The sequence below is a fragment of the Dermacentor albipictus genome, unplaced genomic scaffold (genome assembly GCF_038994185.2).
Source record: "Dermacentor albipictus isolate Rhodes 1998 colony unplaced genomic scaffold, USDA_Dalb.pri_finalv2 scaffold_70, whole genome shotgun sequence".
NCBI classification, from domain to species: Eukaryota; Metazoa; Arthropoda; class Arachnida; order Ixodida; family Ixodidae; genus Dermacentor; species Dermacentor albipictus.
This window is the reverse complement of record NW_027225624.1, coordinates 105,483-123,053: the sequence shown is the minus strand read 5'-3', so window position 1 is coordinate 123,053 and position 17,571 is coordinate 105,483. Positions and strand designations below refer to the sequence as shown.

The following is a 17,571-nucleotide window of genomic DNA, read 5'->3' as shown; positions in this document are numbered from 1 at the left end:
GACAATAACGGGAAGTCAATGCTAGAGCTTTGTGAGCAACATAACCTCGTTGTCGTGAATACAGGGCCTAAGTGTGAAGGGCAGATCACGTGGGAAGTGGGAAACCGGCAGCCGACGATTGATTACTGTCTGATGACAGAAGGAATTCATGATATGTTGAGAGAAATGGTCATCGATGAGGAAGGGTTTAGCAGCATAGGGAGTGACCATGAACGCATCATATGGAAAGTGGGATATGTAGTTGGTAAAGAGAGCAAGGAGCGCAAAATGGCCAGTCCAAATTTGAACGCTGAACAAATAGAAAATATAGTCACTAGAGTAGAGGAACAACTTGGCAAATGGTCTATTAAACAGTGGGAATATGGTGAGCTTCTAAGTGTAACAACGACAGAAATACGGAAAAAGAAACAACATGTTCGTTGGAAAGAAAAAAAAGAAACCGAAAAGCTGGTGGAACAAGGAGATACGAGAAGCGATCGCCGAACGACAGAAAGCATCTCGAGAGCACAGGCATGCAAAAAAGGCGCATTTGCCGCAGGATGAAGTAACCAGTAAATGGGAAATATACCGGGAGAAAAAGTATATGGTTCAAATACTGGTGCAAGCAAAATTAAAAGGTGAAAGTGAACGTTGCTTGTCAGGAATACGTGATAAAGAGAAGGCCGCACCTAGAATACTTTGGAGCCACATAAAATAATTAGGCAGGAAGTCAACCACAACACAACAACATATCCTAGACGAAGATGAAAACAGACTGGAAGGAGAAGCGGCTATAAATTACATCCGGAAAGTAACAGCCGAATCTTTCCAAGGCAATGACGAGGTTGTATTTGAAGAAAAAAAGAGTATGAAAAAAAAACCAAGTGGAAAAAGGAGCTCGTGCTGACAAATTTAAACTGGAAGAAAGCGGAAGATAAGATTCCTAAGCGCTCAGCCATAGGGCTAGACGAGGTTCCCGTTAGTCTGGTAAATGAACTAGGACAAAAAAGTAAGGAAGCTCTGGTGAAAGCAGTGGAAAAAACTTTAAAAGATAGACGAATACCACATAGTTGGCGGCAAAGTATACAATGAATTTCATATTTAAAGGTAAGGGGGAGAAAGACAGAATTCACTCGTATAGACCGTTGACCATTACATCGGTAATATACAGGGTAGCAATGCAGGCAATCAAATTAATGCTTCAAGCACGGGCAGAGAATAATGGCATTTTGGGAGAGCTTCGGAATGGCTTCAGAATAGGCAGGCGTTTAGATGATAACTTATTTGTTCTTACTCAGTGATTGAAATATCAAAAGTAAAAAGCAAACCGTTATATGTGGCCTTTTTAGACATTATACAGGAGCCTATGACAACGTAGACTGCAACATTTTGTGGGATATTCTTGAAGGAGAAGGCTTATGTTACGATTCTCTACAGCTTTTGGGAGAGATTTACCTAGAAAATACCGTTTGCGTTGAATGGGAAGGGATGAGGAGAGAGGAGAAGGTTCAGATCAACAAGGGACTGAGGCAGGGTTGCTCTTTATCCCCGCTGCTGTTTATGATGTAGATGCTGAGGATGGAGAGGGCGCTAGAAGGAAGTAATATCGGGTTTAATCTCTCATACAAACAGGCGGGTACAGTAGTAGAGCAGCAACTCCCAGGCTTATTTTATGCGGACGACATTGTGTTGCTAGTTAAGAAGCGAAGTGATTTGCAACTTGTGCCTAATATCTGTTGGCAGGAAGGCAACAATTTAGGTTTGAAATTTAGTGTTAGAAATCAGGCGTTATGCTATTCAATAAAAACAGCGAACAGACGGTGGAGATACAGGGCCAGGAAATACCTCGGGTAACAGAACATAAATACCTTGGTATATGGATAAACGAAGGCAATATATATATGGAAACACAGGGAAAAAACATAACAGTAAAGGGGAAGAGAAATGCAGCCAGCATGAAGCACAGAGCGCTATGGGGATACAATAGGTACGAGGTCCTCCGAGGTATGTGGAAAGGTGTAATGGTTCCAGGACTTACTTTTGGAAATGTGGTTGTTTGCTTTAAATCAGGGGTACAATCAGGACTCGACGGGAACCAAAGGTCAGTGGGTCGCCTCGCATAGGGCGCTCACGGGAAGACTACAAATGAAGCTGTGCAGGGTGATATGGCCTGGACTTGATTTGAATTGAGGGAAGCTCGCAGTAAAATTGAGTATGAAGAACGGCTGAGGAATATGGAAGAAAGTAAATGGGTTGGGAGAGTTCTCAGGTATCTGTACAGGAAAGACATTGATTCATAGTGGAGGAAAAGAACTAGGAAGCTTACCAGCAAGTATGCGGCCTGTAGGGTGGGCAACACAGCAACTAAGAACGTCAAGCGGGAAGTCAGAGAGGCTGAAATGATCTCAAGGGTGGCGGCAATCGAAAAGAAACCTGCCATGAGAATCTACTTACGAGGAAAAAACGAAATCAGGAAAGAAACCATTTATGATAACTCAAAGGTAAGCTCGTTACTTTTCGAAGCGAGATCGGGATGTCTTAGAACACGCACTTATAAAGCGAGGTATAAGAAGAAAGAAGAAGCATGTGCTTGCTGCGGTAAAGCCAGGGAAACTGTGGAGCATGTTTTATTAGAATGTGAGGACGTCTACCCAGCAGTCGATTCAGGCACCACTGGCTTCCTTGAAGCCCTTGGGTTCAGCGGGAGCAGTGGTAAAGCAAACATGTCTGCAATAGGCATTAGTAAGAGGGGATTGGAGGATTGGTGGAAGAGAAGTAGCGAAACGACAAAAGACGGAGACGTACAAAGGCACAGTTTGCAATAGGGGATCAGAAAATTCGGGCGTGGTTGTTCATAGTGTATTTTTTCTTTTTTCATTATTTAACCTAGATAGGACATTATGCAGTATAATAGCAAGAGCTTGGTGGCGCAACCCACGGCCCCGTTCCAAAGGGCACGCTCATAGCATCCATTCATCCATCTATCCGTCTAGGGAGCCTGCATTTCGCCCGGCTTAGGGTGGTCACTTCTCTCCGAATGTTGCCTAAAACGGCCGCTAAACTTGTCCGGCAGCCATCTTGTTCTCCATATGGGAAGCACCCCGCCTTCTAGGTACCATATCCCGGGTCGCAGGGCTGCGCTGCAACATTAGTTTCTGTTTAGGTTTTCGACGCTTCTGTCGAAGTGAGTACCACCCGAAAACGCTGTTCCGACGCTATAGAGCAGTTTGTCAGCGATATATCGCTACATTGAATACATCGTTTCGGCACGCATGCCATGCCTGCGCGCGTCTTGACGCCAAGAGGCCGCGTCTATTAAATGCTCAAGAAACCGCAAAATGGTTCCTCGCCACGATAAGCACCGCCCAAGCTTTGACGTAGTGCGTCCAGAATTTAGTGTTTTAACGGTAATCGAGTTTTTACAAAACCAACTTTTTACCGACACCACAGTGGCATTTCATTACGTTTCGTTAGTTCCTGCATTTTGCTTTTCCGTGAGCGATTAAGCGCGCGCGATGCGATGAGCTACGCAGTGGTCTACGAGCGCGCCTAACTCGAGCAAAAGGTCTAAACGCACTTGAAAACTTTAGGAAATCTGGAGGCTGCAATTAACCTGTTAAGATCAAGTGTTGTAAGAATCCTAGTTTTGTACAGATTGCCACTGAGTTAAACAACTAAAGCAGTGTTTCATTTCATATTAATACTTCTCACACGTGTGCTAAGAAAATAACTTGCATAGGGTCTTCCATAGTATGCTCAAATGTTGCATAAGGTTTGCTGGAATGAAAGTGAAGTAAAAGGAGCAATGCAATCAAGGGCACCCAGTAAGCGAGAAGACCTAAAATCAAGAAATCAAATGAGATTTTCAGGCTCCTTCGTGTGAAAACACAAGAAGCTTCATTTATTCGTTTCCACTTCCTACTGTCAATCAATGGTAAATCTCAATCAATGGGGAGGCGCTCATTTCTTTTATCAAGCAAGCTGACTGATACAATATGGAAGCATCCAGCAGCTAGCTCAAGTGGATCCGAATATACATATTTCCATCATCAACATTTGTGAAACCAGAGAAACATTTGTACAGGGCTCAGAGTCACTCCTGTAAACCATAGCTGGTGCACACACTAGTGATGTAACTGCGAACAAGTTTACTATTTTTAAACACTGAATTAAAGCAGTTTCATCGCTTAATGCTCACTTCTGCATTAAACAAAAGATAATGACTGCTGTGAAAAAATTGCTCATGAATGCACTATGAAGGAAAATAAATGGAATAAATTAGGAGTACTATTTACACCAACGACCTAAATGACAACAAGCAACATCACAGCAACTCTTCGTGGGAGCGCATGCTTTACAGCTCTTAAGCAATGCAAGGAATGGTGATGATGGCTTGCGGCTCTAGCCATACAAAGACAACTGTGGTTACATCTGACGCAATACAACGCTCACTTTCCAACACACTCTTGCCTCGTCAAAAGACTTGAACCAGTGGTTTACACATTTGCATCCATATCCAACACACACTCCTACAAAAGTTTACATCTGGTGAACACACTAGGGGCACTGCAAACCAGTTTTCTATGTTAAACGCCGAGTGAAGTAAAGCAGCTTCATTTCTCAATGCACACTCCTGCATAAAACATTCTGATAGCCGTAAACAAATTGCACTTGAGTGCACTACAAAGGACACAATAAATGAGCTAAATTAGGAGGTCTGGTAATGCAAACAACCTTAATGACAATAAGAAACGTCACAGCAACTCTCTGTGGGAGCGTATACTTTACAGCTTCAAAGTAGTGCAAGTAATGATGGCTTACAGCTTTAGCCAGACAAAGAAAATAACTACTGTTACATCAGACTTGTAATTCAATGCTCATCTCCAAATGCATTCTTGCGACAGGAACCAGTGGTTTACACAGTTGCATCCCACCCCAAAACTTGCTCTTGTAAAGCATCACCTGTGATGAACACACTAGCGGTATACACTGCAAACCAGTTTGCTATTTTTAAACGCTGACGCAAGCAAAGCAGCTTCATTGCTCAGTGCACACACTTTGCAAGCAACAGCATGCTACACAGAGGTGGCGTAAAAGGAAGTACATTGAAATACAGGAACAATTTACAGGCGAGTAAAATACGCATGACACACACCGCTGAAGTGGCAGATTGCTACAGTCAGATACAAATCAAGAAAAAAGTGGCAGGTGCCCCCCAAAGAAGGCCCTTCATCCAATTAGCTCGACCGATTTTCATTACACTGCGGATAATACCAAGGAGTGGCATCGTTGGGAGTGGAAAATGAAAGGCAGTTGACCATGACTTAATGAGATTAACTGTGGTGTCATGAAAATCTGTCCGCGACCATTGGCTTGAGGCCTTCTTTGAGGGACACCTACCACTATCTGTAGCGCTGTATCAGACTACAGAGAAACACAGAACGAATGCAAGGCCATATGATTAATGAGCTCACTGGACGCATGTAAACATGTGGTGTTGCTACATTCAGACCAGGTTTGTTGCGGCGCATGTTCACCGTCTGTGCGTGCTGCTGTCGAAGATGGATCCTCAATCTTGTCCTTACATACTTTGCCAGGAGGATCTTCCCTGCCTGAGCATGGTGTGTTTCACAGCAACCAAAATAATTTTTACAGCCTTGCGCAAGGCATTCAGAATGCTGGCAAATGGAGTTTTGAGTACCGTGATTTCCTTCATATTTGCAAAAGTCTTAAAGTGCTCCTCACATTATATAAGCACACTAATCACTGCTTGAGTTAGATGAATGAGGTTTTCAGAATTTTCACGTACTCTTTGAGCTGAATAAGACTGGTATACTGATTTGTAGCATCTCCAACAAGGGCGTTTCTGCAATCCCTACAGTTGCCAATAGACTTCATGACAGACTTGACCAGGAATCCTCCTAGGTAGGCAAGAATGTCGCATTCTGCTGCTGTGAGGGCACACGCAAACAGGTTTCCAGCTCTTCAGGCTCTTGGTTTTGTTCTTCATGCTTCTGGATAGTCGGGTCAAGGAGGTCAGCTAGGTGCAAGCTGTCATCAATATCGTAGCTAGAATTTGTAGGTGAGTGCATGAACTGGCCTACACAAAGAAGCTTCAGTTCACACTTAATGTCATATGCACTAGGAACCGGCTTCTTAAGTCTCAGCACAGAGAATATGTTTTCGAGACAATCCTGTTTGAGCCGGCCAAGGAGCACATACTTGTATCCTTGGTTGTCCAAGAGGTCTTGTGACAGATTAAGAGCAACAGTGGTAGATGCCAAAAGACCAGCTTGTGAAGGCTTCCAATGTGCCGTTGCTCCCATATTCATTCGACGGAAAGTGCTCCACGCCATTTCCAAAAGCGCAATGGGCAACCAGCGCTGAAGCTTCGCGTGCCGACAGCAGCGCCGTAACACACAGCCTAGCGAGCGGTAGACACAGTTTCCAGTAGCACACGCAGTGATTTCGTGTCAGCAAATTCACCGATTGTCTTGAGTCACACTTTTCACGGCTCCTCAAACGGCAGGGAACCGACGTGCTAGGACGTAGCAGCGCATGCGCTCTACGCAGCGCGCATGGCCATGGACAGAACTTGGCTGGCCGCATCGGGCTAGACAAACATTGATACAGGCGCACGTTTCTTATCGCTAAATATGTCGTACCATCTTCGTAGCCTCCCTATCGGACGGTTTCAGCATATTTTAGTAACGCATGAAAAATGTCGTAGCGCCTCCTGGCCAGCGCTGGTTCCCCATTGCCTCATTGTGCTTTGAAGGGTCTATATCACTCAGAGCAACAACTGGATGTCTTCAGCCCAATCCAATCTAGTTTTCGGCTCAGCAAAAGCCAGTCAAGCCAGTCGTTTCATGTCCGCCGTTCCGCCTACACGTGCGTGCAGCAGATATATTTTTTAAACACCGTGTCCTCTTGGAGTGACGAGGAGGTTTTTTTCATTTTGTATGCCTCGTTGAGCAGTTCCCGGCTTTGCGGGACTCGAGCCGGAATGATAACCATGATAACACTGTGGCCGAGAGTGTAGCTGGTTGGTCTGCTCTGCCGTCTGCTATGGCGGTCCGCCGTGTGGATGTGCTCTGCGCCGGACCGGACCGCGGCGGGCCCTGACGTCACATCACGTGACCGAGCGGCCCGCGAACTTGGTCCGTCATGTGCATCGGCCTTAAAGGGAACAAAGGCAACACACGTTCCGGGCACGCCTGTCTACAGAACAAGATGACTGCCCAAAATTACAGTCCCAAGGGTGCCGGCACGGTTTCCCGGCATCGAGATCCCCCCTCTCCCCTACGGCTCCGCTACGCTTATCAATGCGTCAGCGGCGTGCTCTCATGATGTCGCGACCATCACATAGCGTTAAGGCCTGTATCAAGCTGCCGCCGCGATAGTAGAGCCGTGTATCCATCTGTGGCTATTCGCTTGGGAGCGCCTGAGTAATGGCGCTCGAGCGCGTATCTATTCCGCATTTTGGATGTTTCCCGAACTTTTTCTTTCTCGGAAAAAAACAACGAGAAAAAGCTGAGCACGAAACAAATGCTTGATTCGGAGATTATTCGAGGTGCCCTATAACGTTGTAATTCATATGTTTGCAATTGTAGCAATAATTAAAAAGTTCACTAATTAAAAATTTCACTAAATAAAAGCAAATAATTAATTAATACTTCGTGATGAAAAAATACTGGCAGTAAGCACAGAACTACGGCTACTATGCAGTCGGAACGCTTTCTCGAGAGCTCTCTAGTTTAAAAAAAAAACTTGGTTCAAGTTAACTGGGACACCTGGTATGAGCATGGAGAACTCTGTCATATGGTGCCATTCGTGATTACTACTGTAAATGGTCTCTTCTATAGTTTAGTAATTTCCTTACTAATGCATCTTGTACGTGAATAACACGGCTAATGCTGTTCATATAGTGCATATTGTCTTAATTTGTTTCTTAGTTTTTGACTTTTTTGGTTGTGTAAACCGGTTGGCTTTATTAGATAAATGTGATTCATTGTCAAAAAAAAAAGGTTTTCTTTAGAACAGTGAATTTCCTTTCGGGTTTTGTTGTATATGATGAGCAGCGACTGTTATAATAACACTTTCTTGTGGACATAATGCGACAATGCTACGTAATACATCCGTGCTCTGTCTTGTTCTCTTTTTCTTTATTTTTTTTCTTTTGCATCTTGCGCAGTCCCGTTCTAATTCTAGACTGCTATACATTTATCTGTACCATGCACTGGCACTGTTCGACAGTACGGGGAGACGAGGATAGTCAAGCGGTGGCTAACACATATTTCTTTTTCTGGCCACTATCACTTAATTTCTTCTCTGAAACTTAAATGAAAGATAAACTGAACTGAAGTGCCGTAGTACTGTTTTGTTCGACCGCTTCAGAGATTGGGGAAGCAGTGATACAACATGCTGATCGTGTGTTGTGGCGGATGCCCAGTCTCTCGCCGCGATAGATGTTTTTGTCACTTGTCGGAATTCGTTGGAAAACCTCACTGCAAAGACGTCCATCATAATGGCCATGAAACGCGCACCCAAGAAACAATGGCCATGGTCTTCTTTTGTATGCGCGCGTATTACAGGCGCGGTTTTCTTTCAGCATTGCTGTAGAACTCAGGTGGGCCGAGGCTTGAACTGAATTCGCTTCTGAACGGAACTGAGTCCTGTTGCGCCTGTAGCTTTGGCGCAACAGGAATAAGTGTGTGGAAGTGTTGCCGTATTCTTGATCGACGCCTTTTCAGGAAAATTAACACGTTCACTCGATGCCTATTTACAGTGCTTGAAATGCATGCAAACATATACAAGCGCGTGAGCACGCGCGCGCGCACACACGCGCACACACGCGCACACACACACACACCCACACCCACACACACACACACACACACACACACACACGCACGCACACACACGCACGCACATACACATACACGCGCACACACACACACATACGCGCACACACGCACACACACACACACACGCACGCACGCACGCAGGCACGCAGGCACGCCAATGAACCAGGTCACCAGCAAAGGATCACAATCACCGATTCTGTAAGGTTTATTTTTTTAAATAAACCTTACAGGCTCCTAGGGACAGCAGCGGTTCATTCATATGCGTCGTTTTAACGCTTCGTGATGTATTGTAGGGAGGCAGCACAGGCTTTGACTATAAATAAAGCGGTTATACAGTATACAGGGCGTTTATTTGAGACAAAACAGATTATTTATAAAACGTAAAGAGTGCAGAGAACGTGACGTTCTTGAGACGAGGTGGACATACCTTGCCGCTAGAACCGGGAACCTTAGAAGAGTAATTATCAAATATTAATTATTTACTTTTCTTGCTTGGACCACATGACGTCTGCAGTATTATGTAAATAATAATGCTTTGGGGGCAGTTGTCTAAATGGCAAATTTGGGGGCAGGGAAGTTTTAACGCCCAACGATTTTTGAAATCTTCAAAATTGCACCTAATTCTACATATTTATCGGCAAATCCAAAACCCAATCGAACCAGTATCGAGACAGCGCGTCCCGCTGCGCATCAGACGGCAACGCCCAGTAAAGAATTGCGGGCGAAATTTGAAAGATAACATGGCGTGACAAATCCTGACGCAACACATCGCTGCACGTGCTTGCCAGGCACAGCGTACCGTGTAACAGTACCTGCCGCGACTGGCCCAGGCGTTCGGTTTCCAACTTCCTGACGCTTGTCGTCACGCGGCGTTTCGGTCTGACATGACAGCGGGGCCGCCTTTTTTGCGCAGCAGCGGTGCTCGGTTTCGATATCATATTGCCCGCATTTACCATTGAAATTCGATGATGAATACCTCTAATTTGGTGCGAATTGAATTATCGAGTTTTACGGATGAAAACCACGATTTGATTACGAGGCACGCCGTAGTGGGAGCCGCCAGATTCATTTTGACCATCAGGGGGTCTTTAACGTGCCCCCGATGTACGAGACCCACGGACGTTTTTGCATCTCGCCTTCATCGAAATTCGGTCACGACGGCAGGGATTAAATTCTCGAGACCTACTCAGCAGCACAAAACCAAATCTGCTAAGCCACCGCGGCGGATAAAATAAGTGAGAATTTCAAGGTTAAATAAAAAATGTAAACGCATTAAAATGCGACTGCCTTCAAGTTCGCCACCTAAGCAACTGCCTCTAAGGCACTAATAAAAGGTTAATTTTAAATATTTGTTAATTGTTCTGCTGCAACTCACGTTATCAGCGGCATATTATGTCCGCCTCGCTTAAGAGGAGGAGGAGGAGGAGCAACATTTATTAAAAAGAAAGGACAAGCAGGTGTTTTTCTGCTTGTGCGGGAGGCGCCCTTAGTCCAGGGCTCCTGCGGCTCTTGCTGTCTCCCGGGCCCGCCGCACCAGTTGCTGCTGGTTACGAGGGTCCGAACTAGTCAGCACGGCCTCCCACTGCTCGGTTGTGGGGTTGGGTACTTGCGGGGCAGCCTTCACGTTGGGGCACGCCCATGTGGTGTGATATAGGGAGGCGTAATCATTACAAAGGGGACATTTGTATGAATATAGTGTAGGGTGTATTGCCTGTAGTCTGCTTAAATGGGGGTATGTGTTGGTTTGTAGTTGTCGCCATGTTACGGCATCTTCACGTGAGAGGGTCTTGTGTGGAGGCGGGTATTGTCGTCTGTTCAATCTGTGGTGTTGTAGTATGGTGTTGTATTGTAAAGGTACGGGCTCCATGGATGCGACCGTATCCTTCTCTTGTGGCGCCCGGGAGGCATAAGCTCGGGCTACAGCGTGCGCACGCTGATTTCCACGGAGGGACTCGTGTCCTGGAGTCCACGCTATTTCAACGTCCGGGAATTGGGAGGCTTGTTTGAGGAGTCGGTGGGTGATTGAAGATATTCTGCCTCTCGCGTAGCTACGGCAAGCTGCCTGGGAGTCAGTAATAATTGTGACGTACTCGTTGGTTGGACTAGAGGTGATGGCCAAGGCGATGGCTGTCTCCTCCGCTACGAGGGCGCTGGCAGTGCGGACCGTTATCTAGACCACCTCTTGTAGGTTATAGTCGACAACGCTGGGCGTCATGGCTGTTTTTTGGGGGTACTGCGCGGCATCTGTGTATAGTGTGGTGGGGAGACTGCCATATTTTGTCTGTAGAGTTTTTGCGCGAGCTTGGCGACGATCAGCATGATGTTCCGGGTGCATGCTTCTGGGGATAGGGGCTACCTCGATGTGTTCCCGGAAGTTGGGGGCCAGATGAATTGCTTGTTCGTGGCCTTTGCCGCGTGCGGGGTAGCCTAGGCGCGCTAGGACTGTTCTTCCTGTTGGTGTAAGGGCTAGTCGTTCTCGTTGGCTTGTGAGGTGGGCGTCTATAATTTCTCGTATACTAATATGGACTCCTAGGGCTTCAAGCTTGAGTGTCGCTGTTCCCGGTGGTAGGCCGAGCGCTTGCTTGTAGGCTTTCCGAAGAAGTACGTCTAATTGATCTAGTTCCGTGGGAGTGAGGGGCAAGTACGGGGCAGCGTAGGCGATGCGGCTAATTATCAGGGCCTGGACGAGCTGTATAATGTCGTCTTCTTTCAGTCCGTATTGTTTGGTTGTGATACGGCTGACCATTCGCATGATTTGGAAGGTGGTCTGCTTGAGACGTTGGATGGTGTATGCGCCTCCGCCGTCCTGTTGTATGTGGAGTCCGAGAATGCGGATGCGGTTTACTGTGGGTATTTCTTTGTCGTCGAGGGTGAGTGTGATGTGCGGTAGTTCATTGAGTTTTCTTCGTGATTTCTGTCGAACGACTAACAGTTCTGACTTCTCGGGGGAGCACCGGAGACCACTTTTTTTTGCATATTGCTGGACGACGTCGGTCGCTTGTTGAAGGGCGTCTTGTTTCTCTCCTTCGGAACCAGTGGTGGTCCAGATAGTGATGTCATCGGCGTATATTGCATGCCTGATTCCTGGTATTGCGTTGAGTTTGTCAGGTAATTTCATCATAGCAATATTGAAAAGGGTGGGAGATAGAACAGCACCTTGTGGGGTTCCTTGCAAGAACGCCAGGTTTTCTGCGCCTACAGTCACGCGCGCCCAAGCAAACGTGAACCCATGTCACTCGATGAACCCGGAAACTCGTTGCCGAAATGCTGGAGTGAGAATTGAGCTTCGTGTGGCCTCTCGCTTGAACGCGAATTAAGCGGTGAAAGCACAGCGTACACGAAGCCATCAGCACTCAGCGCACTATGTCCTCATGGCATACCTCTCACAAGATAGGACCCGCGCCGCCGCGCGTGGCCACGCCATATATCGCATACGGTGCGCGTCTATGAGGAAATATGTATCGTCTGAAAAAAAAGTCACAGTTTCGCCTGGAAGCGTAGTATTGATTGCGATAGTAATTTAGTAGACAGCTACACGAAATAAGGATAGTAAATTTATCGGCCGTATAAACTTGCAAACAATCCCTTACTAACTAAATCAACAAGCATGGCGTCACTCGCGCCCAAGCAAACGTGAACCCACGTCACTCGATGAACCCGGAAACTCGTTGCCGAAATGCTGGAGTGAGAATTGAGCTTCGTGCGGCCTCTCGCTTGAACGCGAATTAAGCGGTGAAAGCACAGCGTACACGAAGCCATCAGCACTCAGCGCACTATGTCCTCATGGCATACCTCTCACAAGATAGGACCCGCGCCGCCGCGCGTGGCCACGCCATATATCGCATACGGTGCGCGTCTATGAGGAAATATGTATCGTCTGAAAAAAAAGTCACAGTTTCGCCTGGAAGCGTAGTATTGATTGCGATAGTAATTTAGTAGACAGCTACACGAAATAAGGATAGTAAATTTATCGGCCGTATAAACTTGCAAACAATCCCTTACTAACTAAATCAACAAGCATGGCGTCACTCGCGCCCAAGCAAACGTGAACCCACGTCACTCGATGAACCCGGAAACTCGTTGCCGAAATGCTGGAGTGAGAATTGAGCTTCGTGCGGCCTCTCGCTTGAACGCGAATTAAGCGGTGAAAGCACAGCGTACACGAAGCCATCAGCACTCAGCGCACTATGTCCTCATGGCATACCTCTCACAAGATAGGACCCGCGCCGCCGCGCGTGGCCACGCCATATATCGCATACGGTGCGCGTCTATGATGTTATCACCCTTGGACTTTATACGGAACATGACGGCAACGGCATAAACGCGCCTGGGATGTCCATATAATTACTACCCAATAAAAACACTCTGCATAGTCATCACGGGGTGAAGTGCCCCTTCCCAGGTGCTTTATCAGGCGCTATTCTCGGACATGGGCAAGTTTTCCTTCCATTGCTTCTTGGTACATTCACGTTGCATTGAAATGTGGCCGGCTCTCGCTTTCATGACTTTACCTTCACACTCAGGATTTCGGCAGCAATTCAAATCGTTAATTAAAATCAAGAAAAACATACATACACGTCCAGATTTGGCGCCCAGAACTGAAGAAATTAAGTTGTCATTGTACTTACCTTTTGCTTTGGAGGTATGATGTCTCCCTCGATAAGATCTGCAACAAATTGGCGAAAAACTCGGTTTAGCAGTGCACTGTCTCAAATAGGCTGTGAGCGGAACAAATATTGCTACGATGCCCAAGTGCACCCATCATCTACAGAAGTCGTGCGAAAAGTGTTTGTGAAAGAAGAGAAGTTCGGGAGGTGGTCGTTCTATTGGTGTAACAAAAAGCGCCACCAATGACACATTGAATCCAATGCCAGCGCAGCAACGAGTAGGTGACCTCAATCCAAAACGAGTTATGTAGAATTTTAGCCCAATAGCGTGAAGAGCTCCATGTCGCGGAGGAGGAACTTTATTATTGCAGAAACCGTTGCGCGATTTACTACTGGGTGGTTTCCTCTGACAGGGCTTCACTGGCGATCGCGGCTCGCCGGGCCTGGTCGAGGGTAGCCAGTTGGCTTCCCAGGTCCAGTTCGGAGAGTCTCACCTCCCATGACCACGTAGTGAGTGTGTGTGCTGTGACTCGTGGCGAAATTGCGTCGCCCGGACGGTCGGTACATTCGTGTGTTATGTGCGCGAGTGTCGCTGTGGGGTTGCTACACCAGGGACATGTCCGGGACGTATAACTGTCTGGGTAGATTGCGTGTAGACGAGACAAGTGTGGGTATGTGTTAGTTTGCAGGCGGCGCCAGTCCCTTGCCTGGAGTTTATTGAGAGCTTTGTGTGGGGGAGCGCATTGCGTTCTTCCGAGCCGTTGGTCCTGCAGTATTTGTTGACCTGTCGTTAATAACTCGTGGGTCGCTCGTCGGTCTGTCGGGGGCTGAAGAACGGTGTGGTCTGCCGCTCGGCTAGTGAGACCTCGAGCTGCGCAGTCCGCCTCTTCGTTGCTCCGCAGGCCTTCGTGCCCGGGGCACGAGACGATACCGTGGGTCCATTCCAGTGAGCGACCCAGGATTCGAATGGCTTGTATAGGGAGTGTTCCATTCATGTATAAATGACACGCCGCTTGTGAGTCCGTAAGGAAGCGGGCATACCTTCCCTTGCTCTCGGCGTCGCAAAGTGCGAGAGCGATCGCAGCTGCTTCTGCTGCTGCGCTGCATGTGGCGCGGATGGAGGCAGAGGCTACCAGGTTCCCCTGATTGACGACGGCGAGTGTGTATTTGGGCCCGCAACGTGGCGACGAGGGATACGGGCTAGCATCCGTGTAGTACGTATCTGGGTCTCTGAAACAGCGTTTGTGCAACATGCGGGCACGCACTGCTCTTCTCTCTTGATTGTGGGTGGGGTGCATGTTCTTGGGGATAGGGTCTACTATATACAATGTTCTCTATAATGTGGTTAGGCAAGAGTTGTGTTTCTTCTTTGCAGTACTGAGGTGTCAGCGGGTACCCTAGCCGTTGAAGGAGGTGTCTTCCCTGTTGAGCCTTGTTGAGGCGCTCCCTCTGCGCTATGAGCGTGGCACTTGCTAGCTCCTCAAAGGTGTTGTATACGCCTAGCGCTTGTAATTTCTTTGTGCTTGTGCTGGACGTTAGCTGTAAAGCCGTTTTCTACGCCATTCTTATGAGAGTGTCCATGCGCTCTGTCTCACTTTTGCGCTTGACTTGATATGGGATTGCGTACGTGACACGGCTGATCACGAGGGCTTGTACAAGTCTTAAGATATCGTCCTCTGTGAAACCATCTTTGCGGCGCGCTACTCTGGTGATGAGTGATGCGGTGCTTCTTATTATGTGATTTGATTTCTCTATAGGCTACCTTTATGCCGTTGTTCTCCTGGACGGGCATACCTAGTAAGCGTGCGGTCGGGACGCGCTTTATAGGTTGCCCGGCAATCTCGAGATGTATTGGCGGGGCTCGATGTTCCTTAGTTTTCTTGGGCCGGGCTTGAAGGTACTCCGACTTGTGCGGGGCACACCTCATTTCTGCTGTAATTAGGTATGTCTCGATGTGTCCGATAGCTGTAAGTAATGTGTTTTCTCTGTCGCCGTATGAACCCTTGGTTGCCCATAGGGTGATATCGTCGGCATAGAACGCACATCCGAGTTTTGGGATGTTTTCCAGTTGTAAAGCAAGTTTTCCAAGTCCGATGTTGAAGAGGAAAGGAGATATTATTGATCCTTGCGGAGTGCTCTTCTGCGGTAGATCATATATGTCTGATTGTAGGCCTGTTATGCCGATGCGGGCTTTGCGGTGGCTGAGAAAAGCCATGGTATAATGGTATACTCGCTCTCCGCATCCTATGGCGGCGAGGCCATCTAGGATGGTTTCATGTGCTATATTATCAAATGCTTTTCTCACGTCGATGGATAGGAGTATGTCGTTGTGGCTGCCCGATTGTGGGTTGAGGACCTCTTCCTTGAGCAGGAGGAAGACATTCTGTGCTGACATGCCTTTCCGAAATCCGTACATGCAATTGGGGTGTAGTCCATGTTCTTCCATGTGTTGTTCTATTCGTGTGAGTACAATTCGTTCAAGAAGCTTGCCCAGGCAAGACGTGAGCGAGATCGGTCGTAATTGATAGAGCCTGCTTGGTTCTCCCGGTTTGGGTATAAGGACTATGTGAGCTGTAGTCCATTCCTCGGGTAATGTTCCGCCCGGTGTCCATATTTCTTCGTTCAGCTGCTTTGTAAAGGCTCGCACGGTTTCATCACTTAGGTTTCTCAAGATGGCGTTGGAGATCCCGTCGGGACCCGGTGCCATGTTTTTCTTGAAGCTCTGTGCTGCCGCGTATACCTCCGCATACGTGATGGGTGCATCAAGTATCTCGTTTGGAGGTCTCGGATATTGAGGGTATGGTTTCGGATGCCCGGTCGCGTATTTAGAATAGCTCGTAGATACAGCGGGGCGTGCCACTTTTGACGGAGCTCGACGTTTCTGCGCAGGCGCGAGTAAGAGCGGGCGCGAGAGAGAAAATCTGGGGGCGTTTGCTCCTTGAATATATGACTTAGCCTAGGCACTACGGAGGAGGCTTCTTAAAGCGCGTTGTATTCGTTTGTCCCCTAGACATGCCGTCATTGCGGAGTTCGGTCGAGTTGGTTTATACGCTCCGCCGCCGGCTGCCCGCGCGGTGAGGCAGTGGGCGCGGACGCCGCTTGGTGATCGCTGTGTCTGAAGGGACAATGTTCTGACTGGTGTTTTATAAGTCGCGGGTCGCTTTTTTCGTCGCGACGATATATCGGATTTTTTACAAGCACTGCTCCAGTAGGACACATGTAACCGGCAAACGGTGGCCTCAGGAGAGCACCTGAGGTTATATTAAAGCAGGCGGCGCAGGATCTCCGGGGCACCCAAGCGGTAGCGGGGATACAGAGGCCGAAGCGTGCCTGGGGGTGTTCGCATAAAACATTGGCTGTCTGCGATAGCGGACAGCCGATCTTATACTTCCCTGGCACGCGCAGGCCTCTAAGAGCCCCGACCCAGGGACCAGTCCGGCTTCTAGCTTTGATGTCCCCGTTGCCGCTTTGGTGTCCTGGAGGCGCCGCCAATAATGCGAAATAATGACACGCTGTTTTCATTAGTAAAAACATGATCGAATAAAAAATTTGGAGGACGCTTAAGCTTCGCCTTCAAGAGTGGGACGCGACAGCGTTCCCGTCGACCCGCCAAGGGGTATAAGACAATGCGCTACGGCACAGCGATCACTCACGATGCGCCCCGCATCGGACTTAGCGCCCACCTATCACGCGGTGAGCGTCGAGCAACGCAGCGTTCGGCGCGGCAACGAAACGTGCGCCTTTGCGTCGAGCTGCCAACTTACGATGCTAAGTTCAGCACAACCGCGCCCCGCGACTTCTGCCGGCACGCCTAGGGACAAGCGCATACACCGCGCGCCAAGAAACTCCTCCGTAGTACCTAGGCAGAGTCGTATTTTCAAGGAGCAAAACTCCCCACATTTCCTCTCTCGCACCCGCTCTCACTCGCGCATGCGCGCGAACGTCCGTCGTCTCCGCAAGTTCCACGCCCCGCTGTACCTACGAGCAGATGGAAATACGCTGCCCGGTCCGGATTCCCGTGTATGTTTGCTGTAGTTCCTGTAAGAGTTCATCCTGGGTTCCTGGATATTCGCCAACGAGTTTTTGTAGGGTTGTGTTTGTTTCTGTTCTCGTATTTG

General features: G+C 48.0%; 1 protein-coding gene across 1 annotated transcript in view; it reads right to left on the bottom strand.

The window, feature by feature from the left end:
• The window catches only part of LOC139053104 (hatching enzyme 1.2-like), a 154,782-nt gene that overhangs the window by 91,024 nt on the left and 46,187 nt on the right, over positions 1-17,571 (bottom strand). The window contains exon 2 of the mRNA XM_070530260.1: positions 13,475-13,512. Coding sequence (XP_070386361.1) covers positions 13,475-13,512 — 38 coding nt within the window. The remainder of the gene's footprint in view (positions 1-13,474; positions 13,513-17,571) is intronic.